The 23,117-nt window shown below is 40.6% G+C and overlaps 1 protein-coding gene across 7 annotated transcripts in view; it reads right to left on the bottom strand.

The window, feature by feature from the left end:
• eva1c (eva-1 homolog C (C. elegans)) overlaps positions 1 to 23,117 on the bottom strand; it is a 145,009-nt gene that overhangs the window by 62,068 nt on the left and 59,824 nt on the right. For 6 of the 7 annotated variants that reach the window (XM_060833728.1, XM_060833732.1, XM_060833734.1 and 3 more), the window contains 3 exons: positions 11,734 to 11,939; positions 6,338 to 6,461; positions 3,167 to 3,316 (listed from right to left, as the gene is read on the bottom strand). In XM_060833728.1, the coding sequence (XP_060689711.1) occupies positions 3,167 to 3,316; positions 6,338 to 6,461; positions 11,734 to 11,939 (480 nt within the window). The remainder of the gene's footprint in view (positions 1 to 3,166; positions 3,317 to 6,337; positions 6,462 to 11,733; positions 11,940 to 23,117) is intronic. The other variant, XM_060833733.1, reaches the window with a different exon arrangement.

Here is a 23,117-nt window from a genome sequence, read left to right as displayed (position 1 = left end):
ACTTAGTTCCTTGGCAGGCCATCTTGGCTTCTGTTCTTTTGATTAAATTATATATTGTTTCCAACTTTTAATTCTGTATGGGCCATTTACTCTCATTGCTGCAGTTTCCTCTAACCATGAGAGTTAGGCTATTCAGTTATGGATTGTCTGATGATGAAACTCCTGGAACTCATGTTCATACAAGCCGGATCATTTTATGGTCGGGTGCCATATAATATTATCTCAACAAAATCAACAGCTCCCTTGTAACAAATTCTGTAAACAAATCCATTTTACTTTTTGAATAGGTCTATTATGCATTCAGTGAATAATATATCAGATAAATTTTAAGCACACATACTGTGTTAGCTTTAAAATAAAACCTTTGCAAGGTGAAATCAGAGTACTTTGGAAAATTATTTAGATTTTGCCATGTTCAAATCTCAGAAATTCATTTAAACTACGAACACAAACAAAACAATTCAGTTACCACATGTGGAAGTAACTTTAAAATGAAATCCAACTGAACACTGCCAAATCAAATGCACTTATCCAGTTACTGATTCTGAATTCAAGAGACTAGGTAAAACTACTAGAATGGTAGTCTTGGCAAAAAGTCTTCATGAAAGCAAATACCCTACCAAGGGCTTGACTAGTCTTGAGAAATAGCTTGATTTGGAAAGTATGAATAGAATCTGGAGGATGTAATACTGGCACTACCTTTTTAAAGTTTATTTTATGGATGTGGGCATCGTTGACTGGGCCAGCATTTATTTTTCACCACCAACTGGAGTGAACAATTAGGAGTGAACTACATTGCTATGTGTCTGGAGTCACACATAGGCCAGACTAGGGAAAGACTGCAGATTTCCTTCTCTAAAGGATAACAGCAAATCAGTTTGGTTTTCACGTTATTAAACACCATAATGCAAGCTTTCTTCTTCAAGATTTTTAGTGAATTCAAATTTCACTATGTGCAGGGATAGGATTCAATGACATGTCCCCAGTACATTAACCTGGAGATCTGCTTATTAGTCCATTGACATTACCAATACATCAGCATCTCCTCTGTATCATACCCTGCACAACAGTAGCATACATCTGCGCCTGTGAACAGACATAACATTATGCGCCACAAAACTTCAATGGATCGGCATTCATTCTGTGCCAGATGTATTGTGCATTGAGCTGTAGGCATTTCACAGTCAACAGGTAACCTTTAAAGGGGTTGTTAGAAACTGCCACACAACGGTAATTTTTTTACCCACCTTATCGTACAACCAGAAGGAGCAGAATGCTGATCCCATTGAATCCCTCAGAGGTCAATGAATGGTGGAATACACCTAAAGCAGCAAACAGCACCACAGCTCAACAGTTCTATCCTAATTAGGCTGGCAGTAAACCCTGTAATGGTCCTGCAGGCAGCCTTATGAGATGATTGTCGTATGTGCTTCACCAGCATCAGGACCCAATAGAATACTTAACATCAACTTACTGGCACCGAAAGATCCTGATGTTTATTAAAACAATTAGATTAGATTACCTAGGTGAAACAGACCATTTGTCCCAACAAGTCCATACCAATCCTCCGAAGAGTAATCCACCCAGCCTCATTCCCCTACCCCATATTTACCCTTGACTAACACCCCTAACCTACACATCCCTGAACACTATGCACAATTTAGCATGGCCAATTCACCTGACCTGCACATCTTTGGATTGTGGGAGGAAACCAGAGCACCTAGAGGAAACCTACACAGACACAGGGAGAATGTGCAAACTCCACACAGTCACCTGAGGCAGGAATCGGACTTGGGTCCCTGGTGTTAGCCACTGAGCCACCATGCCACACAAAATGGGGACATAGATGTTGATAGTGCTTTTGGCATTTTGGATAGTGATTTGATAGATTCAATCCCTTAAAATAATAGGGATCAAAGAATTTGACTCAGAGATGTCATTGCCACCTTGTTAACGTAGCTAGGATTGTGTGGTATTGCCGCTGTAACAATACATATCACATAATCAAGATTTCTTACATAGATTTCATTCTTGGGCTGTGGGTATCAGTGGCAAGGCCAGCATTTAGTACCTGGATGATGCCAGTGGATGGTTCGAGTATCAAACATTTAGGTGAACTGGAGTAACATACAGACCAGCCCCAAAAAGGATTCCTTCCAAAAAGGTCCATTGTGAACCAGGAATTTAGCACTTTCAGACAATGTTTTGACAACCTTTTGTTTTATACAAGCTTTTCATTTTCAGACTTTTTGAAAAACTGAATCCAATTTCTCAAGCTGGCCAGGGTGGAATTTGAACTGATTTCTGTGGATTATTAATTACATAAGATCATCACATCACCATTATTTTCATTTATAACAAAACTAATTTCTGTCTATCTTTCAACTAAGGAAATAATCCTCTCATAAAGTCTAGATTTCAGCTGAAGTTCATGGATAATTCTGAATTAATACATCAATTTCAAAGAAGAGAGTTTTTCAAGTTTTATACTTATACTCTCAAACTCTATCCTCAGTGTTCACACAGTGTGCAGCCATTAAGAACCAAACCATGGTCGTAATGGGCTCCATATTACCTAGAGCAATAGAGTGATACAGCATGGAGACACACGCTTCAGTCCAACTCATCTGCGTCAACCAAAAATCCTAAACTGATCTGGTCCCATTTGTCAGCATATTGCCCAAAACCCTCTGAATCCTTCCTTTTCATATACCCATTCAGATGCCTTTAAATGTTGTAATCGTATCTGCATCCACCACCTCCTCTGGCAGATAGTGTTATGCACACACCACCCTCTGCGTGAAAAAGTTGTCCCTCAGGTCCCTTATCCCTCTCACCTTAAACCTACACCCTCTAGATTTGGACGACCCTACCCTGGGAAAAAGACCGTAGCTATTCACCCTACCTATCTACGCCCCTCATGATTTTACAAACCTCAATAAGGTCACCCCCTCAGCCTTTGATGCCCCAGCCTATTCAGCCTCTCCCAATAGTTCAAACCCTCCAATCCCAGCAACATCCTTGTAAATCCTTTCTGAACCTTTTGAGTTTAACAACATCTTTCCTATAGCAGGGAGACCAGAACTGAACACAGTATTCGCAACGCGGCCTCACCGATGTCCTGAACAGCCGCAAGATGATGTTACAACCCCTATACTCAACATACCTATATCAGGCAGTTTAAGGTTAGAAGGGCAAGCCTTGTTTCCATTCATCATTCTGCCATATGTTGCAGAATAGATGTTGATCAATGTAGAGTTTTTACAGCGCAGTTTAAGTGCTTTCCCCTCACAGGCGACTTTGCTTTTGTACTCATCTGTAAGAAAAAGCAGAATTAGATTATTGTAAATAAATTGCAACATGTCTAGTTGACTGCAACAAATGTAATTTTCTTTAATGCATGAAACTGTCAGTTCTACTTTTAAAGAAAAGTTTCATGTAAACTTCGCAGCTTCTCCTTTCACCATCCAATAACAAAATTCAAAGTGGAACTTTTCACTAACATTTCAATGGTCATTGACTGCTCCGATATTTGTTGCCAGGATAGAAATGCTTTTCATCCTGTCTTAAGTCATTAATTTAGATTTTTTAAACTCCCGCCCTTCGTCAACATCAGGTCATCGAATAGCTTCTGAAATGCTTTCACAGTTTTGACTTCCACTACCATACTGAAAGGTGGTCTGCTGTTTGTTGATTAATCTTTGTGTTAAGAACATTCTGAAATTAGTCCTGAATGTTTTATTTGTAAATCGTGCTTTCTGTTCCATCATTCTACTGTCAAAATTAGTTTGAAGTAATATGTGCTGAGGAAAAGGGATGGAGGAGGTATGGTTAATTTTTAAAATGGCACTTGATAAGGTACCATATTAAAGATTATTGCAGGAAGTACATGCTCATGGCATATGGGGTAATATATTGGCATAGATAGAAGATAGGATAGCAAGCAGGAACCAGAGAGTAAGCATAAATGTGTCTTTTTCAGACTGGCAAGAGGTAACAAATGGTATACCATAGGGATTAATACCATTGTTCTCAACATTTAATTATTTATATAAATGACTTGCATGGAAGAACTGAAGGTATGGTTGCTAAATTCGCTGATGATGTAAAGATAGGAAAGAAAATAAGTTGTGAAGAGGACAAAAGGAGGATACAAGGGGATATTAGATGGATTAAGTAATTAGGCAAATGTCTGGCAAACGGAACACAGTGAAAGAGCATGTGAAATTATCCATTTTGGCTGAAACAATAAGCCAGAAGTGTATTATCTAATTGGGAGAGATTGAAAAACTTGGAGATGCAGAGAGATCTGGGTATTCTAGTGGAAGAATTGAAAAACGTTAGTCTGCAGATACGGCAAGTAATTAGGAAAGCTAATAGAATTTTATCATTTATTCCCAGGGCAATTTAAAAACAAAAGTAGAGAGGTAATGCTTCCGTTTTGCAGGGAATTGGTGGGACCACATTTAGCGTAGTATACAGTATCGATCTCCTTATTTAAAGAACAATGGAAAAGTGTTAGAAATAGTTAAAGAAGCTTTACCTTGACTAATCACCAGAATTAGTGGGTTGTCTTATGAGCAATAGTTAAACACTGGAAGCCTGAAGAGTAAGAGGCAACGTGATTGAACAAAACCCTGGGGTGGAAGGGTGGGTGTGAAAAGGATGTTTCCTCTGGTGGGTGAAACTAGAACTCGTGTTTAAGAATTTGGCTCTTTAACAGAGATAAGGAGAATTTTTTTTCACAGTGTCATGAGTCTTTGGAACACTTTCCTCAAAAAGCAGTGGAAATAGAGTAGTTGAATATTTTTACAGCAGAAGTAGAGAGATGTTTGATAAGCAAGTGAGTGAAAGATGATCAGGGTAAGAAGGAATTGAGGTTGAAATCAGATCAGCCAAGGATCGTACTGAGTTGGGGAACAGGCTGAAAGGGCTGAGTGGCTCACTTCTGCTCTTCATTCATATTTTTCTGATTCAAGAGGCTGCTGGTCATTGACAGCTTTAGATTAAAAATTCTGGGTAGTTTAGTGTACCTTTATTTCTTGGACACAAATGTAACTCACACTGATTCATGATTAACCTACTTTAGAGGTCTTGAGTGATCTGTACATTTGAAGCAGACTCAATCATCTCTTCATTTTCCCCCAGGACCCTGCAGCCTTTCGGACCCAGTATCGAGTTCAGCAACTTTCGGGCTTGAGCTCTCCCATGTCCCTACCCCTAGCCCACACACCAGGCCTTGTTATCACACTATCTGTTGTTAGCTACTAACAATCTCCATTAACAGTTATTTAGAGTCATCATAATTTGAATAGCGTTTAATCCAGAAAATGAGACATCAGTGCATTAAGTAGTATACTTCTGAGGCTGAAACTGGTGCAATTTGTCGGGTAGGCCAGGAGGGATGTAATACCTAATGTCAGACTACTTTTCTGCTGACCAAAATGGAAATATGTTCTATTTTTCAGAACTAATAGTTCAGAAGCTAAAACAAGAGAAAAAAAATCATTGGACATAATGTCTTATTTTGCCTACAATCATTAAAAACTGGCAGCTATGCTTGTCACATTTAGGAATACAAATGCTATCCTGCTGAAATGGAAAACTGATGTTGACTGACTAAACTCTTTCTATTTGAATCACTCTTTCTACCATCTGCTCTTGGATGCTACTGCTGTGGCGAGGGCCACATTCCAAACCTTTCCACCTCCCCACTGAGAACAGGTTGAGACATGCATTTGGAATGGGAACACAGTGGGAGAAAAGACTATAACACTTTAGTGCTAAGTTGCTGACCAGTGTCCTTTCTTTCGGACTTCCATTGGAACAAGACAAAATGGAAGTGAATTAACAAATGAAAACAGATGTCATTGTATTGGCTCACAGATATTAATAATAGTTAAATCTGAATTACGAAGTGATGTCAAGGGTCAAATTAGATGGATTTGTACAAATTGGCTATGCCTCCTTCCACCTATCCCACCTCCATCGCCCCTCCCCCTAGTCCCTCCTCCCTACCTTTTATCTCAGCCTGCTTGGCTCTCTCTCTCTTATTCCTGATGAAGGGCTTATGCTCGAAACGTCGAATTCTCTATTCCTGAGATGCTGCCTAACCTGCTGTGCTTTGACCAGCAACACATTTGCAGCTGTGATCTCCAGCATCTGCAGACCTCATTTTTTACTCTATGAATAAGATATGATTTTGTTATCATTATAAGGTAGATCACATCAAATATTTATACCTAATTATACAATTTTTGCTAGCCACCCTATGTAACTCAAACAGAGAGCTTGATCCAGAAAATATGCATTCATTAAGTGTGGATGTATTACTTACTCGGCTTGCATTTGTAGGACACAAGGAGGTATTTGCTGGTGCCTGGACAAGGGTCAAGTCCAAAAACACGTCTATTGACAAGAAGCTGGCAGGATTGCTGATCCTGGCATTCATCCAGTATTTTCTGGCAAGAATGAAAGCAAAGAGACAGAGTTCAGGAATAAAGAGAATTATCTGAAAGCACAAGCCCATGAAACACTATTAGATTGAAAGTGTGATCTAAATAGCTTTAAAAACCAAATGCATTAAGAACTTTTTAAAAACTTTTGAACAAAGAACAGAAATGCTTAGAATCTGCAGTCAACATTAGACAATATTCTAGAGATTGTACTTTGGCAATAATTATGATGGCTAGACATCGCTTTGGTTGACCAGCATTTTTACCAAATATGTTAAAACTTAATGCTTGCAACAAAATTAACTCAAAGAAAGTCCAGGTACAAATCAAAAAGTCATTTTAGGAACAGATGTAACTCTGCAAGATGGCAAAATGTCTGTAATACTGTCAATTGTTCCAAGCAAATTCAGGTGCTATGGATTATTTAGGTCCCTATGAAGCTGCTGTGATATGATATACCATTAAGGGATCATATCTTAAATTGCTATCCATAGTTACCACCATGACAGGATGGAATATTTGCTGCATGATTTGTAATCAGTCTGCAAATAGGTGGAGAAGAAATCAGAGGTATAATCTTGGCCTCCAAGTGAATAATACCTGCAGATGGTCTTAACTTCAAATTAAGATCTCACATTGTTGTTTCTTGAGTGTGATTACTATATTTACATTGAAGAAAAGAGGAACATCATTAAAATTACATATGGTAGTCATGATTTTAACTTCCTCTTTGGTTTGACTTTAATATTCTCCTGCTCAGCCTCCATCCTTCATTTGTTCCAAATATCTATTTTCCTCCAAGTAGCTGAATCCGTTTGGTGTCTCTATTTGACTAAGCCGTTATCAGTTCAAAACAAATCTGATCTGGATTCACTGTTCATGTCTAACACATACCCTCTTGCTTCTCTAATTTGCTTTTGCTTTCCTTGGCTCTTTTAGTATCCAGTCTCTCTCTCTCTCTCTCTCTCTCGCTCCCCAACATAAACTAACATTTTCCCAGCTATGCAACACTGAATGGAATGGAATGTGGTCACTGGCTTCTCACTGAGTTCTCCCAGACAACAGCTATTAGCCCAAGACTAAGTTTTATCTACTTGCCAATTCCTGTTCATCTCAATGCCAGGGAGCATGAGATTGGTGGTATATAAATTTCTGCTCTACTTCACTTTACAGATGAATTCCTCCCCAAGCTCTGGCATGAGAATAAAAACCATAAAAGGTAGATCTTTATGAAAGGTGACACCAGTGATTTCTACCACATAATATTTTTAAAGAAAAATTAATGTAAACATGCACTCATGACATGGATTTTCAACATGGAGGCAGGAATCTGGAAGTCAGGATTTTCTCAATGTCATTACCCAACAGTTTTTTAAAAAACCATTCTCAGGATGAGGGCGTCGCTAACTTGGGCAGTATTTATGGCACATCCCAAATAACCCAGGTGTTAGTGAAGCATCACGTTGAAGTCGGTCTGGAGTCACACTAGGGCCAAACCTGATAAGGGTGGCAGTTTCCTTCTCTAAAGGACATTAGTGAACCAATAGGCTTTTCCCATCAACCATCATGGTCATCGTTAGATAGAATTCTAGAGCTTACTGAATTCAAATTCCATTACCTGCCGTGGCAGAATTCGAACCGAGTTCCCCAGAACATTACATATGTCTCTAGATTAACATTCCAGCTGTAACACCAGTAGGCCATTGCCTCTCCTTGAGACAGAGGAGGCTGATGCTAAGGCAGTTCCCTTATAAGGCCAGCCTCCATCCACAGAAACATTGGCCCAGTTCATCCAATTGATGCAAAGCATCTTCTCACCCCTTATCCCTACCCCTTCCCTCCTTTCATTTCTGTGCCCCTCAACTTCGACCCTGTCACTCTTTTCACCCCAATCCACTCACTTTTCATTAACCTTCGTTCTAAACGCTATGCAAGTGCAGCTACTTCAAGGATCTGTGCACAGTGATTGCCATATCAACACCAATCACAGCACTGACTTCCTGTCCCAGAAGTGGTTGCTGTGTCCAACCTTGGAGGTCCACGCAGAAGAAAAGAAAGTTAGCAGGAAAGCTGTTTTATACCCCCTCTGCATATCCTTCACACCATAACCATGTTATAGATGATTCACAGGTCCTCAAGAACATACAGAAATCTTTGAAAAGCTCCTAAATCTGTTAAAACAAACAACCAACAGTTTTATAGGCATTAAAATTTTGTCTACTTTAAAAATCTCATAAATCTGTCAAAATAAATAACTATCTTGAGAAATAACTTGGAACCCTTTATTGTCCTTGAACAATTGTTTGCTTCAGTGTGCCTGGGTCAAAATCCTGGAATGTCTCCCTAGCCACACAATGGATGTACCTTCACTAAACAAATTATGCAGCAGTACAAGACGGCAGCTCACCACTACCTTCGTAAGGGCAACTAGGGTTGGGCAATAATAGTTGATATGGCCAGCAATGCATACTTTTCATTAATTATTTAAAAAGAGTCAGAAATGTGTCAGAAGCATCAAATTCATATTCCCAGTACAAGTACATATATAATGTTCAGTAGTGCTTTGGTTGGCAGCCAAGCTGTCAATTAAAACTCACCTTAACCTGGAAAATTTCAGAAATAAACCTTGCAGTACAGAATCCATTATCACTTTGAAGGAAGCCAAGAACTGTTACTTCCGTCACAATTTGCAAACAGCCAAACAGATGGTTAAGTCATTCTGCACAAAGTGAATGAAAGCTCAGGCATCTGACAATATTTTCAAATAGTCACACAGGATTTAGTAATAGCTAATAGCATAATTAAAACAAGTTGTTATTCCTCTCAAACTAGGTTAGCCTTTTAATATTTTACAATGCAGAATAATACTTTATCCAGTGGAAATTTATTTTAATGCATCTGAAGACTCTTCTGCTTTTACAGTGTTGTTCTCCTACTTGACAACTTTTCCAGTTGTCAGAAGTTGCTATCGTCCCGCAGGGCTACTGTCGCATTAGAGGGAGGCGACTTTAACTTGAGGGTCACCACATCTCAGGCAAGTGGTAAGGTTGAGAAGGCAGAATCTTCTTGGTAACTTCAGCTGGTACTTGAATCAAACCCTCACTGCTGGCATCACTGTGCATTGCAAACCAGCCATCCAGCAAGCTAAGCTAACTGACCGCTAGGAGTAACTCGGCAAAAGACATCACTTAGTGGCCATTTATTCTTTCTAATCACAGCACTATCATTACTCATTTTAATAAACATCGTTTCATGATAAACTACAAAAGGGGCAACATGACTTGTACTCACATTTGAAATTCTTTCTGTCTCTAATCTACCCCGTAGATATGATACTGTATGGTTTCCAAACTATGGCCATCTCACTGAAAATTAAGTTCTGAAATGTTTACTGTCAGAATGATTCCAGCAGCTTTGAAGAAGCAGCATGTGGAATTCCCAATTGATACCTTTCCTAATGTGATGAAAATAGAGACAGAAACAGAGATGAAAATTGCACATTTTCTGCTCATTGTAAATTTTTTTTGCAATTTTTGTTTCTGTACAGTCCTGAAACTGCAGTGAAATCTAACTCTTCACTTCTGTTTGAACATCTGCATATCATTAAGATGATCAATCCACTCACGACAGGGTAGCTCATTTGATTGAGACCCCATTCACCATCTTCAACATTTGGCCCCTTCACTTTGAAGCACAATGGCAGCAGTGTGTACCATCAATAATGACGCATCCCAGTAACTTGCCAAAGCTCCTCCAACAGCACCTTGCAAAGCCTCAGTCTCTACCGTCTAGAAATACAATGGCACCTGATGCTTGAGTATCCAGCCTCCATGTTCCCCACCAAGTCACACAACATCCTGACTTGGAACTATCATCGTTCCTGATCTGTCAATGAGCCAAAATTTTGGAACTCCATCCTCACCAATATTGTGGGTGTACCTATCACATTGCAGCAATTGAAGAAGGTGACTTATCTTATCAAGGACAATTCGGGATAAATAATAAATGATGGACTTGTCAATGTTGCCACATTCCATGAAATAATTTTTGAAAAGTGTGCATTCATAGGAGAATTAGAGAGATAGAAAAACTGCATTTTATGCAGATTTGAGTTTGTGCATACCCATACCCTTTATGACTTATACCCACCAATCCAGATTCCCTTCATTCTTTGAGAGATGGTAAAATGTTTGCAACCGTCATGAGGCACGAACACAGACTCTGAGGTGAAATGCACCTTTTGTTCAACATTTATCTTAACATATCTCAAAATAGTTTTGAAGATCTCTATCAACCACCACAGCTGCAGAAAAAATAGTTTTCAGGTTTGTTTTCAGAACTGTGATGTATTATCTCTGGCAATATCACACTGAATCTCTGTTGCAAGTCAATTTTTCTGGAGATCGACTGTATATAATGATACACAAATAGAAATTGTTAGACAAACTCAGAGTTAACATTTCAAGGCAAGTGACCCTTCTTCAGAAGCTGTGTTCTTTCTGCTTTCTCTCCACAGATGCTGCCAGACCTGCCGAGTTTCTACAGCAACTTCTGTTTTTGTTTCAGATTCCAGCATCCACAGTTCTTGGTTTTGCTTTTGTATACCATGATAGTTCTTCAATCGAACACAGATGAACAGCTTCATAAAACATCGGATGTTCATATTTTCCCAATCAACCTGTTCAGAGATGACATTATACATTTCTGGAGCAGGTGGAATTTAAACCCAGGCTTCTTTGCTCAGAGGTAGGTTTCTATAATTTAGTTGCAATTGCTGCATTATTAGGTTCGGCCTCTTTTGGACTAGTAAAATATCTTAGGCACTTTCAAGTACTGGAAGATATTCATTTATTATTATTAAAAGGTACCACATTTCAGACAATTACCATGGACTAAAGAAACTGGCAATTGTCAATATGATATGATAAAATATACTGAAGCCTAAAGTTGGAACTGCATGTTAGAAAGGATAGTCCTTTGCTAAACCATTGTATCTGCATCAGATTTGTGGAGCAAACTAAAAATTAGTTTAAAAAATCAATAAACTTTGCAATTTCCAGACAAACCTTTGATGGCTTATGAATTTTGACTCAGCTGAAATGCATCTATTCTAATAGTTATAGCAGGTGCTAAAATTGTATGATTCAAGAAGAGTATAATTGGGAAACGATGACCACTATTAACATCACCTAACGATAAAATTGCACAATTGTTATTCTTACTGTCATTTTACATTCTATTTTTAGGATAGTAAAAAAAAATAAAATTCTTGCTGTACCTGTAAAGTGGTTGGTGCTGTGCAGTTTAGATTTTCTTCCGCTCTACTTCCGGGATGTGAACCAGGGCACAAGAGGGAACTTGGCACTTTACGTCCATAGAATGCTGACTGTATACTTATTGTTGTACCTCGAGGGCAATATAGGTTTAGGTGGCCACCATCACAAGCTTGCTCTGTATGACGACGCAAAACTTTGGATAAGTAATCTATAGGAACAGGAGAAACATATGGAGTATATAAAGAACACTCTGCGGGAAGAGTTTTTTATGTTAGAAAAACCTTTTAACCTATTGGGAGTACATAGGAAAAACAAAAAGGAATCCAGTAAGTCAATGTTAACTTGCACACTGTGGAAACTGACAGCATGTGTGTGACATCACTAACACATGTACCAGCAAGAAGCCAACCTGATCTAGTTTGGTGTTGTAGGGCCCGAAACACCAGAGGAGAGGCTGAAGGACTAAGTCTGAGTCCAAACTGGTGGGGAAGGCTCCACCCCAGTCATTGGAGTGGATCCTGGAATTGTTGGCAGTAGGGAGAGGTGTTCTACTGCACTCACAGAGGTTGGTAAGGGGTCTTGGAGGGCTCCGGCAAGAACTAATGGCGTGGGAGGCCTGGGTGGTGTGTGGGTGGTTGCAACTTGAAGGCTATGGGGTGAGAGTTTTAATGGAGGCTGTATGAATGCAGAGAATGGCACTTGAATTCCTAGATCCAACTTCACACACCTTGTCCAATTCCTTGGTTTTCCAAGACGCAGGAAAGTTGGGCTTCTGGGGATAGAAAGGAGACACACAGCTTTGTCTTTTAAAATGATGGTGCTCCTGGCCTCCCTTCAATGGAAATGGAGGGTGTTGGTGGTGGGTTGGGGCTAGGGTTCAGATATTTTACAATTTTTAACTGCCACGAGCTCTAAACCATTCATTTTTGGGTGTTAACTGCATTCTGTGCCACGTAAAAGCAGAAGCAATCAGCATGAACCAAATTGTTGAGCTTTGATGTAATCTAGCTACTGTATTATAATATCAATAATAGGTTATGTAATAGCAAAACAATAACAGTAGTTATCTTTGGTTTCACATACATGTGAGCAGTATCATATTACCAATCCTTTTGTTTAGGAATAATTTAACTGACAGATTAATAGTGAGAATGTTAGTAAGGCAGTCAGACACCGAGATATTCTATTTACAGTATGGCTTTTCATCCATTTAATTAATTCACCCATTCGTCAACATTATCACGGCAAAATCAAGTCTTGTATTTAGCCCCAAGACTAACAGCCAGAAACTCTTTGGTTACAATAAATCCTCAGCAATCAATTACAGAAAAATTACTTTAATTAGTGTTACGGCATGAGAATAAATGATAAATTATCCCAGTTCAATCTACTAAACAGGTTAAGAACCGATTACAACAGGATGCAAGAAAAGACTATCAAGGCATAAGGTAGAATCTTCATTGCTGTGCACTACCACTTTCTAAATAAGTCTGGACCTATATTTTACCGTTGTTATCAGTAAATCTTTAAAAATTAAACTTTTTTGGAGGCAACAAGGAGGTAGTGAATATGAAATAATGACACAGCATTAATTTGGACAACATGATAGGAATAGAGAGACCGAATGGTATGCACATATATATACTTTTTGAGAAGGTTGAGCTAGTTGCCAAGACTCAAAAGAAATCCTATAGCAATCTGTTCCTTATAAACAGAGTACAATGCTAATGCATGGCAGATAAGGGACAGCTTATTAAATTGCTGCCATGCTCTGAACTCTTGCATGGGTAAATGTTAGCTTGCCAGTGTCAGAGAGGGTTTGTGACTGCAGGAAATTCAAACATCAAGAAAGTGCAGGCAAGTTGAGAAGTTGGCAGGAACCCATCAGCTTCTGCATTTAATTTGAGCGAGTAAATGAATACAGAGGATATTCCCATAGGATGGACCAGGCTATTATTAACACATGCAAAACGTCAATTAACTACACCTTTCATCACAGACTCTGGCAGTAACTGTCAGCCCTAGTTTCCTGGATTAACTGGATTTTGCCAGATTAAAACATGAGCAAGACCAGCAGGAAGTGAGGGAGCCAAGTACTTGATAGGCTGGAATGTCTGTAGCCACAGAGATGCAACAGGCGATTCTTAGCTTTGGTAGAAGTCATTTCCTTTTAATTCCTCACGGTTACCCCAATGGCTTCAGCAGAAAAAGAGACAGGCTTTTCGTAATGTACGAGTATAATGTGAGAAAATATAAACTTGTTCACTTTTCCCGGAAAATCAGGAAACCATTATTTAAAAAGAAAAAGATTGCAGAAGTTTGCGATATAGTGTCAACTGAGAGTCCTGGTACACAAATCACAATAGGTTGATGTGTAAGTACAATAAGTGTTAGGAAGGCAAATTGAACATTGTCATTTATTTAAAGGGAAAAGCATTATAAAAATAGAGAAGTTTCATTATAGTTGTCCAAGACATTGATCTAAAATGCTGTCCACAATGTTGCTCTCCATACTTAAGTAAGAAACCAATTGAATTTAGAGTCATAGAGTCATAAGAGATGTACAGCATGGAGACAGACCCTTCGGTCCAAACCGTCCATGCCGACCAGATATCCCTACTCAATCTAGTCCCACCTGTCAGCAGTCTGCTGTTTTCTGGGGTTGAATTTGCTAACTTTTCTGAAAAATATAGAAGTAATAGCTGCCATGCTCGTGGTCACCATGTAATGTTCAGTATTCTCTGGTAAATGTGTCAGAGTCCCTGTAATTTCCTCCTTTCACTTCCTATGCTTTCACTGATGCAACTGATCTGATCTGTGGGATTCCTGTACATCAGAATTTGAACTAGGTTTCATTGTCACATGTACTCAAGTACGAAAGTATAGGAGTACAGTGAAATGTGTACAATGTTGCCAAAAATGGCGCCATCATTGGTACAAAATTAGACAAATAAAGATCCAAAACTTCTACCTTACAATTCTTCATTGTCCTTCTAATACCTGCGTCATGTTCCAAGCTAGTAGTAATATGAATAAATTTATTAGATCCCTCTATAATAATTCCCATCTCCCTTTTCAGATCAATTAAGTTACTTGACTCCCACTTGGTAAAAACTGAAACTAAAAGCACATCTAGTATCTCTACAGACTACGTAGCACCATTTGGCACATGATCACCTAATATCACTTTTTGTTGCACTGCTTTCTTTTTCATTTAAGACAAGTCAACTTTTTATTATTAATCATCACTTCTTTTGCTACATTCCAAATGGCATGACTGGGTTCCATTCCATTTTCAGAGGTTTCCAGACCCTTACCACCAAAATGACCCACAATCAGGGGGTCATTTTGGTGGTTCGTTTTTCCAGGATGTCCACAGTTCGTCCATCAAAGTTACTGCAGAAGAATAGGAAAACTCTCATGGAAATTCTTCCTAATTACACTTCTATAAATTTGGCTTACATAACAAGTGGAATCTATTTTCAAGTTTAGAATTATGTAAGACTCCATCATTTTTCATCTGGTAATTCTTGTATGGTCAGCCAATTGTTAACTTTGAAGCATAATTATCTACACACCATATTGTAGCAGCCTACTGAATCTTTTCAGCATTATACTGTAAAAGTCCAGTATGGTAGAAAAAAACAGTAAGACATAGAGCACAGTCTGATTAATCAAACAGCGCTTATTATCGTCATTAAAATAACAGCAGTAAGGTCTAATGGAATCTGACTTCGAAATCTGACAAGTGCCTGATAATGAATGTTTAAAAATATCTCCCTGAGATTAAAAATATATATCCCAATCATGCCAGTTAATAGATATATATACTAGCTCATATTAGAATGCTCACATCATGTAGGAGGAATCCATGGCATTTCATTTCAGATAACAAACTCCAGCGGGATGTTTCCACGCCAACCTCCCTTAAATAAGACATGTTTCACTGCTTTGCCATGCTGGTTGTTCGTGATTATTTATCTCCAAGTAAGAAAAATTCACTGACAAAACTGGAACATTCTGAAATTCTGACATTGCAGTTCCACAATGTCAAGTTAGCCAAGGCCAATAAATAATCATGAAGGGTGCGCAGGTTCAAACAAACAGTTATGAATTATCTGGAATAACTTGTAGTACATTCTTACTGAAGCATAAATCTCATAATGATGTTACAACGGATCATGATCAAAGGAAGTTAAAAATGGTGCGATCTGATAAAAACATCAGCAGGCTGTGCTGCTTGATATGGAATCACAGAATGATTTCAGCATAGAAGACCATTCAGCCCATTGAATCCATTGTTGCTGTCTACAACATCAACTCAGCTAGTCTAAGTAAAAACTGAAAGAACTGCAGATGCTGGAAATCAAACAAAAATAGAAACTGCAGGTCTGGCAGCATCTGTGGAGAGAAATCACAGTTAATGTTTCGGGCCCGTAACCCTTCTTCAGAACTCAGCTTGTCTCATGCTCTTCTCTTTTTCTGATAGCCCTGCATGTTTTTTTTCTGTTCAGGTAATTCCCTGATTCCCTTTTGAAATCCAGAATTGAATCTGTTTCCACCACACACTTAGGCAGTGTATTAAAGGTAATAACCATTGTTAAAGAGGTTCTTCATGTTGCCTTTGATTTTTGTCATTTGTTTTAAATTGGTGCTCTTTGTGCTTTGAGATAATACTGCTAACTGCACGTTGAGATCCTGCTCTGGAGTATCTCTAGGTGTCTGCATATAAACAGTCCTTGAAGCTACTTTTCCTTAACTCTAACTAAGGTTCTTTAATCCTCATGCACCGTTATACTTCTATATTTACATCTGTACAAAACAAGTTATCAGCACAAGCTCTCTAATGTGGTGTCCAAGACTTCTCTCTTCACATGCTTGTTCCTGGCATCTTCTCTTACTGACATCAGAGTCATATCATCAGTTATATCATCATGACTTACACAAATCTCATTAGGACGAGTCTGGTTCTCGATCCTTCCCTACATGTGAACAACAGGCTGTGAGACCTCATGGGTTTTCTCATGCTATTATCATGTGACTTTTTCTCTGGTGTCCACTGGCATTTTATCATGTTCACTGTAGGACTATCAATGAGGTTACTGTGAAGGACTCTCCTTCTCAACCTCTCCTTTTGTCTGAAGTATGGTAATCCTTAGGTCTATGACAGAGAGCAGCCCTGTGATCTAGTTAGACTACTTACATAGGACGGGCCTTCAAATGATTCAAACCATTCATTTTTATTCACTAACAGCAAAAAGTGATCAAAGCACAAACAAACAAGTGAGCAAGTTTGCGGATGATACGAAAGTCGGTAGAGTTGTGGACAGCAAAGAAGGATGTGGCAGGTTACAGCGGGATATAGATAAGTTGCAGAGCTGGGCAGAAAGGTGGCAAATGGAGTTTAATGTAGCTAAGTGTGAAGTCATTCACTTTGGTAAGAGTAACAAGAAGATGGATTACAGGGCTAATGGTAGGCTACTTGGTAGTGTGGATGAGCAGAGGGATCTTGGTGTCCATGTACATAGATCTCTGAAAGTTGCCACCCAGGTAAATTGTGCTGTGAAGAAGGCATATGGTGTATTGGGCTTTATTGGTAGAGGAATTGAGTTCCGGAGTCCTGAGGTCATGTTGCAGTTGTATAAGACTCTGGTGCGGCCTCATCTGGAGTATTGTGTGCAGTTTTTGTCGCCATACTATAGGAAGGATGTGAAGGCACTGGAACGGGTGCAGAGGAGGTTTACCAGGATGTTGCCTGGCATGGTAGGAAGATCGTATGAGGAAAGGCTGAGGCAATTGGGGCTGTTCTCATTGGAGAAAAGAAGATTTAGGGGTGATTTGATAGAGGTGTACAAGATGATTAGGGGTTTAGATAGGGTTGACAGTGAGAACCTTTTTCCACGTATGGAGTCAGCTGTTACTAGGGGACACAGCTTTAAACTAAGGGGAGGTTGTTATAGGACAGATGTTAGGGGTAGATTCTTTACTCAGCGAGTTGTGAGTTCATGGAATGCCCTGCCAGTATCAGTGGTGGACTCTCCCTCTTTATGGTCATTCAAGCGGGCATTGGATAAGCATATGGAGGTTATTGAGCTAGTGTAGGTTAGGTAGGCTTCAGTCGGCGCAAAATCAAGGGCCGAAGGGCCTGTACTGCGCTGTATTTTTCTATGTTCTACGTTCTATGTAAACAAAATATGGATTTCCCTGTCTCAACATAAATAGATCACTTGCCTTTTGATCACCAACAGTTTTAAAATTAATCTACTGGAATTGGCTGCCAATTAATTACTATCTGGCTTGTAGAGCCAGATGCTGTTGCCTTCTGCCTTGTTAGAGACATCCAATTGGAGTAACAAATGTGCTTTATCTCCCAGACAGCCCTCCACTGCACCACCTCCATTCCCTGTCCCACTGCTCTAAACACCCCCACTCTATAAACAATAAAGAGAGAGTGACCCTTGTTCTCACCTACTACCCCACCAGTTACCGTATCCAACAAACCAACCTTAAATACTTCCACCAATTCCAACTAGACCCCATCACCAAGAATGTCTTCCCCTCCCCACCCCTCTCTGCCTTCCTCAAGGACCGCTCCCTTCGACAGTCCTTGGTTTGCGCCACTCTCCTCGCCGAGCCCCCCCGAACCCCCAGATACCTTTCCCTACAACTGGAAAGGATGCAAAACATGCCAGCACACCACACCCCTCATCACCATCCAGAGCCCCAAACAGTCCTTCCAGGTGAGATAGGTTCACCTAATTCTCCTCCACACTAGTTTATTGTATCAGGTGCTCCTGATATGGTCTTCTCTACATCGAGGAGACAGAACGTAAACTAAGAGAATGTTTCACTGAGAATCTCAGCCGGGCCCACAGGGGCCGACCGGACCTCCCAATCACCAACCATTTTAATTTCCCTTCCCACTCCCTTTCCAACATGACCATCTTTGGTTTCCATCATTGCCACAGCGAATCAGACCACAAATTCAATGAACAACATCTCATCTTCCCACCTGGGCAGCCTACAGCCTGACTCAACACTGATTTCTCCAGTTTCAATTAGCCTCCCTTCCCAATCCCTGACTCCCTTCCCAGATCCTCCCCCTCTCTTCCATTCCTCTTAGCCACCAACTGAATTCATTCCTACATTGACCAACCAGGTCATACTCTCTGCCTGTCTCCACCTAACCCCACCTCACCAGCCTGCCCTGCCATCCCACTTTATCTGTAGCTCACCTTACACCCACCACCAGTCCTGAAGAAGGGTTGCACCCAAAATGTTGACTTCTCCCCTCCTGATGCTGCCTGGCTTGGTGTGCTTCCAGCCTCTTGCTTGCCTCTTGTCATGTAGCAGGTGATGTTTCTCTTGTTCAATGTCCTCATCTTCCTCCTCAGAAAACTGCTCCCACTCTCCTGACTCATCAGCCTCCATCTTTACTCACTTTGCCTACTCCAGGTGTGCAGGGCACAGTTAGCGAGGATGACGCAGTGCACTCTACAAGACCATACCGTAAGGTCCCATAGACTGATCTAGGCAACAGAAGCTGATCTTCAGGAGGCCTATCATCTGCCTCATAATGGTCCTGGCTGAAGAACAGGTTGCATTGTATCCATGCTCTACTTCAGTCAGGGTTTACATAACAGAGTTATGTTTACAAAGTACAGTGCCGCCCTATAACCATACTTGTAAGACCTCTGGCCCCTCAAGTGCGGTAGGAATATAACTGCTTACAAGGATATAGATATCATGGCTGCTCCAAGGGAACCTGGTACAGAATTCCAAGATCCAGTACCAATGATTAAAGATAAAACGTGCAGTGATGGAATGGACTTAACAGAGTTGTGATATGGCTCTCTTCATGTGGTGTCTGTACGGTCTATCACACCTTGCACCTGACAGAAGCCAACTATGTTGCCAAATCCTACTGTGCTGTAACAATGACTTTGTCATGGGGAGTCAAAGTGAAATGTTGTGATCTGGTATTACTGGCTCTGGTCGGAGCATTGGTAAATTTATAGACGGATGATTAATAGATCCAACACTTGCCACCATGGATCTTTGGAAGTAGCCAGCTCTGATGGCCAGCCAGGATATGCTGTCTACCATACCTTCAGCTCGTAGTTGCCAAGCCAGCAGCTGGCATCTTTCAGCGTCCTAGGACATCCAAAGTCAGTACCAACCCTGTGCCTTGGTCGCTTGGAGGAAATAGCATTCAAAGTTCCATATCCCTTTCTTCCTAGCACTCCCTAAACAGCCAAACACTACTGATTGCCTACACGTTCCCACCCACCATCTAGAATTATGCCTACAACTCTTAGCATTATGTCCTTGGCCCCATACCTACAGTTTAGTCCTAACCATGATCGTGCTCCAATCTCACCCTTTCCTATCCTGCTGAGGCCGTGGTCCTGGGGACTGTCAGTCTAGTGGACCAAGAGGCAAACTGGAGTTGCCAAATAATTGCTCCGATTTTCATGTCAGGAAGTCTCAGCACCTAGTTTCTCATCAGTTGCTATAAGAATGGGAAATTGCATAACATAGCCAAGTTTCCAGTATCGAGACTGGCTCTAATGCAACGAGGGGTACGTCAGCTTCCAAGAGATCAATTGTGTTAGTGGATTCTGTAGTCAGAGGTACAGACAGATGTTTCTGTGGCCAGCAGAGAAAAAGCAGAATGGTGTGTTGTTTCCCTGGTGCCAGGATCAAGGATGTCTCAGAGAGGGTGCAGAATGTTCTCACAGGGGAGAGGGGCCAGCAGGAGGTCATTGTCCACATTGGAACCAATGACATAGGAAGGAAAAAGTTTGAGATTCTGAAGGGAGATTACAGAGAGTTAGGCAGAAATTTAAAATGGAGGTCCTCAAGGGTAATAATATCTGGATTACTCCCAGTGCTACGAGCTAGTGAGAGCAGGAATAGGAGGATAGAGCAGATGAATGCATGGAGGAGGAGCTGGTGTATGGGAGAAGAATTCACATTTTTGGATCATTGGAATCTCTTTTGGGGTAGAATGACCTGTACAAGAAGGATGGATTGCACTAAATTGGAAGGGGACTAATACACTGTCAGGGATATTTGCTACAACTGCTTGAGAGGATTTAAACTAATAAGGTGGGGGGGAGGTGGGGGTGGGACCCAGGGAGATAGTGAGGAAAGAGATCGATCTGAGACGGGTACAGCTGAGAACAGAAGTGAGTCAAACAGTCAGGGCAGGCAGGGACAAGGTAGGACTAATACATTAAACTGCATTTATTTCAATGCAAGAGGCCTAACAGGGAAGGCAGAGGAACTCAGGGCATGGTTAGGAACATGGGACTGGGATATCATTGCAATTACAGAAACATGGCTCAAGGATGGGCAGGACCGGCAGCTTAATGTTCCAGGATACAACTGCTACAGGAAAGATAGAAAGGGAGGCAAGAGATGAGGGGAAGTGGCATTTTTGATAAGGGATAGCTTTACAGCTGTGCTGAGGGAGGATATTCCCAGAAATACACCCAGGGAAGTTACTTGGGTGGAATTGAGAAATAAGAAAGGGATGATCACCTTATTCGGATTGTATTATAGACCCGAAAATGTGTTGCTGGTTAAAGCACAGCAGGTTAGGCAGCATCCAAGGAACAGGAAATTCGACATTTCGGGCCAGAGCCCCGAAACGTCGAATTTCCTGTTCCTTGGATGCTGCCTAACCTGCTGTGCTTTAACCAGCAACACATTTTCAGCTCTGATCTCCAGCATCTGCAGACCTCACTTTTTACACTGTATTATAGACCCCCCAATAGTCAGAGGGAAATTGAGAAACAAACTTGTAAGGAGATCTCAGCTATCTGTAAGAATAATAGAGTAGGTATGGTAGGGAATTTTAACTCTCCAAACATCGACTGGGACTGCCATAGTGTTAAAGGTTTAGACGGAGAAGAATTTCTTAAGTGTGTACAAGACAATTTTCTGATTCAGTATGTGGATGTACCTACTAGAGAAGGTGCAAAACTTGACCTATTCTTGGGAAATAAGGCAACACAGGTGACTGTGGTGTCAGTGGGGGAGCACTTTGGGGCCAGTGACCATAATTCTAATCGTTTGAAAATAGTGATGGAAAAGGATAGACCAGATCTAAAAGTTGAAGTTCTAAATTGAAGAAAGGCCAATTTTGACGGTATTAGGCAAGAACTTTCGAAAGCTGGTTGGAGGCAAATGTTCGCAGGTAAAGGGACGGCTGGAAAATGGGAAGCCTTCAGAAATGAAATAACAAGAATCCAGAGAAAGTATATTCCTGTCAGGGTGAAAGGGAAGGCTGGTAGGTATAGGGAATGCTGGATAACTAAAGAAATCGAGGGTTTGGTTAAGAAAAAGAAGGAAGCATATGTCAGGTATAGACAGGATAGATCGAGTGAATCCTTAGAAGAGTATAAAGGCAGTAGGAGTATACTTAAGAGGGAGATCAGGAGAGCAAAATGGGGACATGAGATAGCTTTAACAAATAGAATTAAGGAGAATCCAAAGGGTTTTTACAAATATATTAAGGCCAAATGGGTAACTGGGAAGAGAATAGGGCCCCTCAAAGATCAGCAAGGTGGACTTTGTGTGGAGCCACAGAAAATGGGGGCAATATTAAATGAATATTTTGCATCATTATTTACTGTGGAAAGGGATATGGAAGATATAGATGTAGGGAAATAGATGGTAACATCTTCCAAAATGTCCCAATTATAGAGGAGAAAGTGCTGGATGTCTTGAAATGGTTAAAGGTTGATAAATCCCCAGGACCTGATCAGGTGTACCCGAGAACTCAGTGGGAAGCTAGAGAAATGATTGCTGGGCCTCTTGCTGAGATATTTGTATCATCGATAGTCACAGGTGAGGCGCCAGAAGACTGGAGGTTGGCAAACGTGGTGCCACTGTTTAAGAAGGGTGGTAAAAATAAGCCAGGGAACTATAGACCGGTGAGCCTGACCTCGGTAGTGGGCAAGTTGTTGGAGGGAATCCTGAGGGACAGGATGTACATGTACTTGGAAAAGCAAGGACTGATTCGGGATAGTCAACATGGCTTTGGGAAATCATGTCTCACAAACTTGATTGAGTTTTTTGAAGAAGTAACAAAGAAGATTGATGAGAGCAGAGCAGTAGATGTGATCTGTATGGACTTCAGTAAGGCGTTCAGTAAGGTTCCCCATGGGAGACTGATTTGCAAGGTTAGATCTCACGGAATACAGGGAGAACTAGCCATTCGGATTCAGAACTGGTTCAAAGGTAGAAGACAGAGGGTGTTGGTGGAGAGTTGTTTTTCAGACTGGAGGCCTGTGACCAGTGGAGTACCACAAGGATCGGTGCTGGGCCCTCTACTTTTTGTCATTTACATAAATGATTTGGATGCGAGAATAAGAGA

This window comes from Hemiscyllium ocellatum, chromosome 12 (assembly GCF_020745735.1).
Source record: "Hemiscyllium ocellatum isolate sHemOce1 chromosome 12, sHemOce1.pat.X.cur, whole genome shotgun sequence".
Lineage (NCBI taxonomy): Eukaryota > Metazoa > Chordata > Chondrichthyes > Orectolobiformes > Hemiscylliidae > Hemiscyllium > Hemiscyllium ocellatum.
Note: the sequence above shows the minus strand (reverse complement) of the source record. Positions and strands in the feature narration are given on the sequence as shown.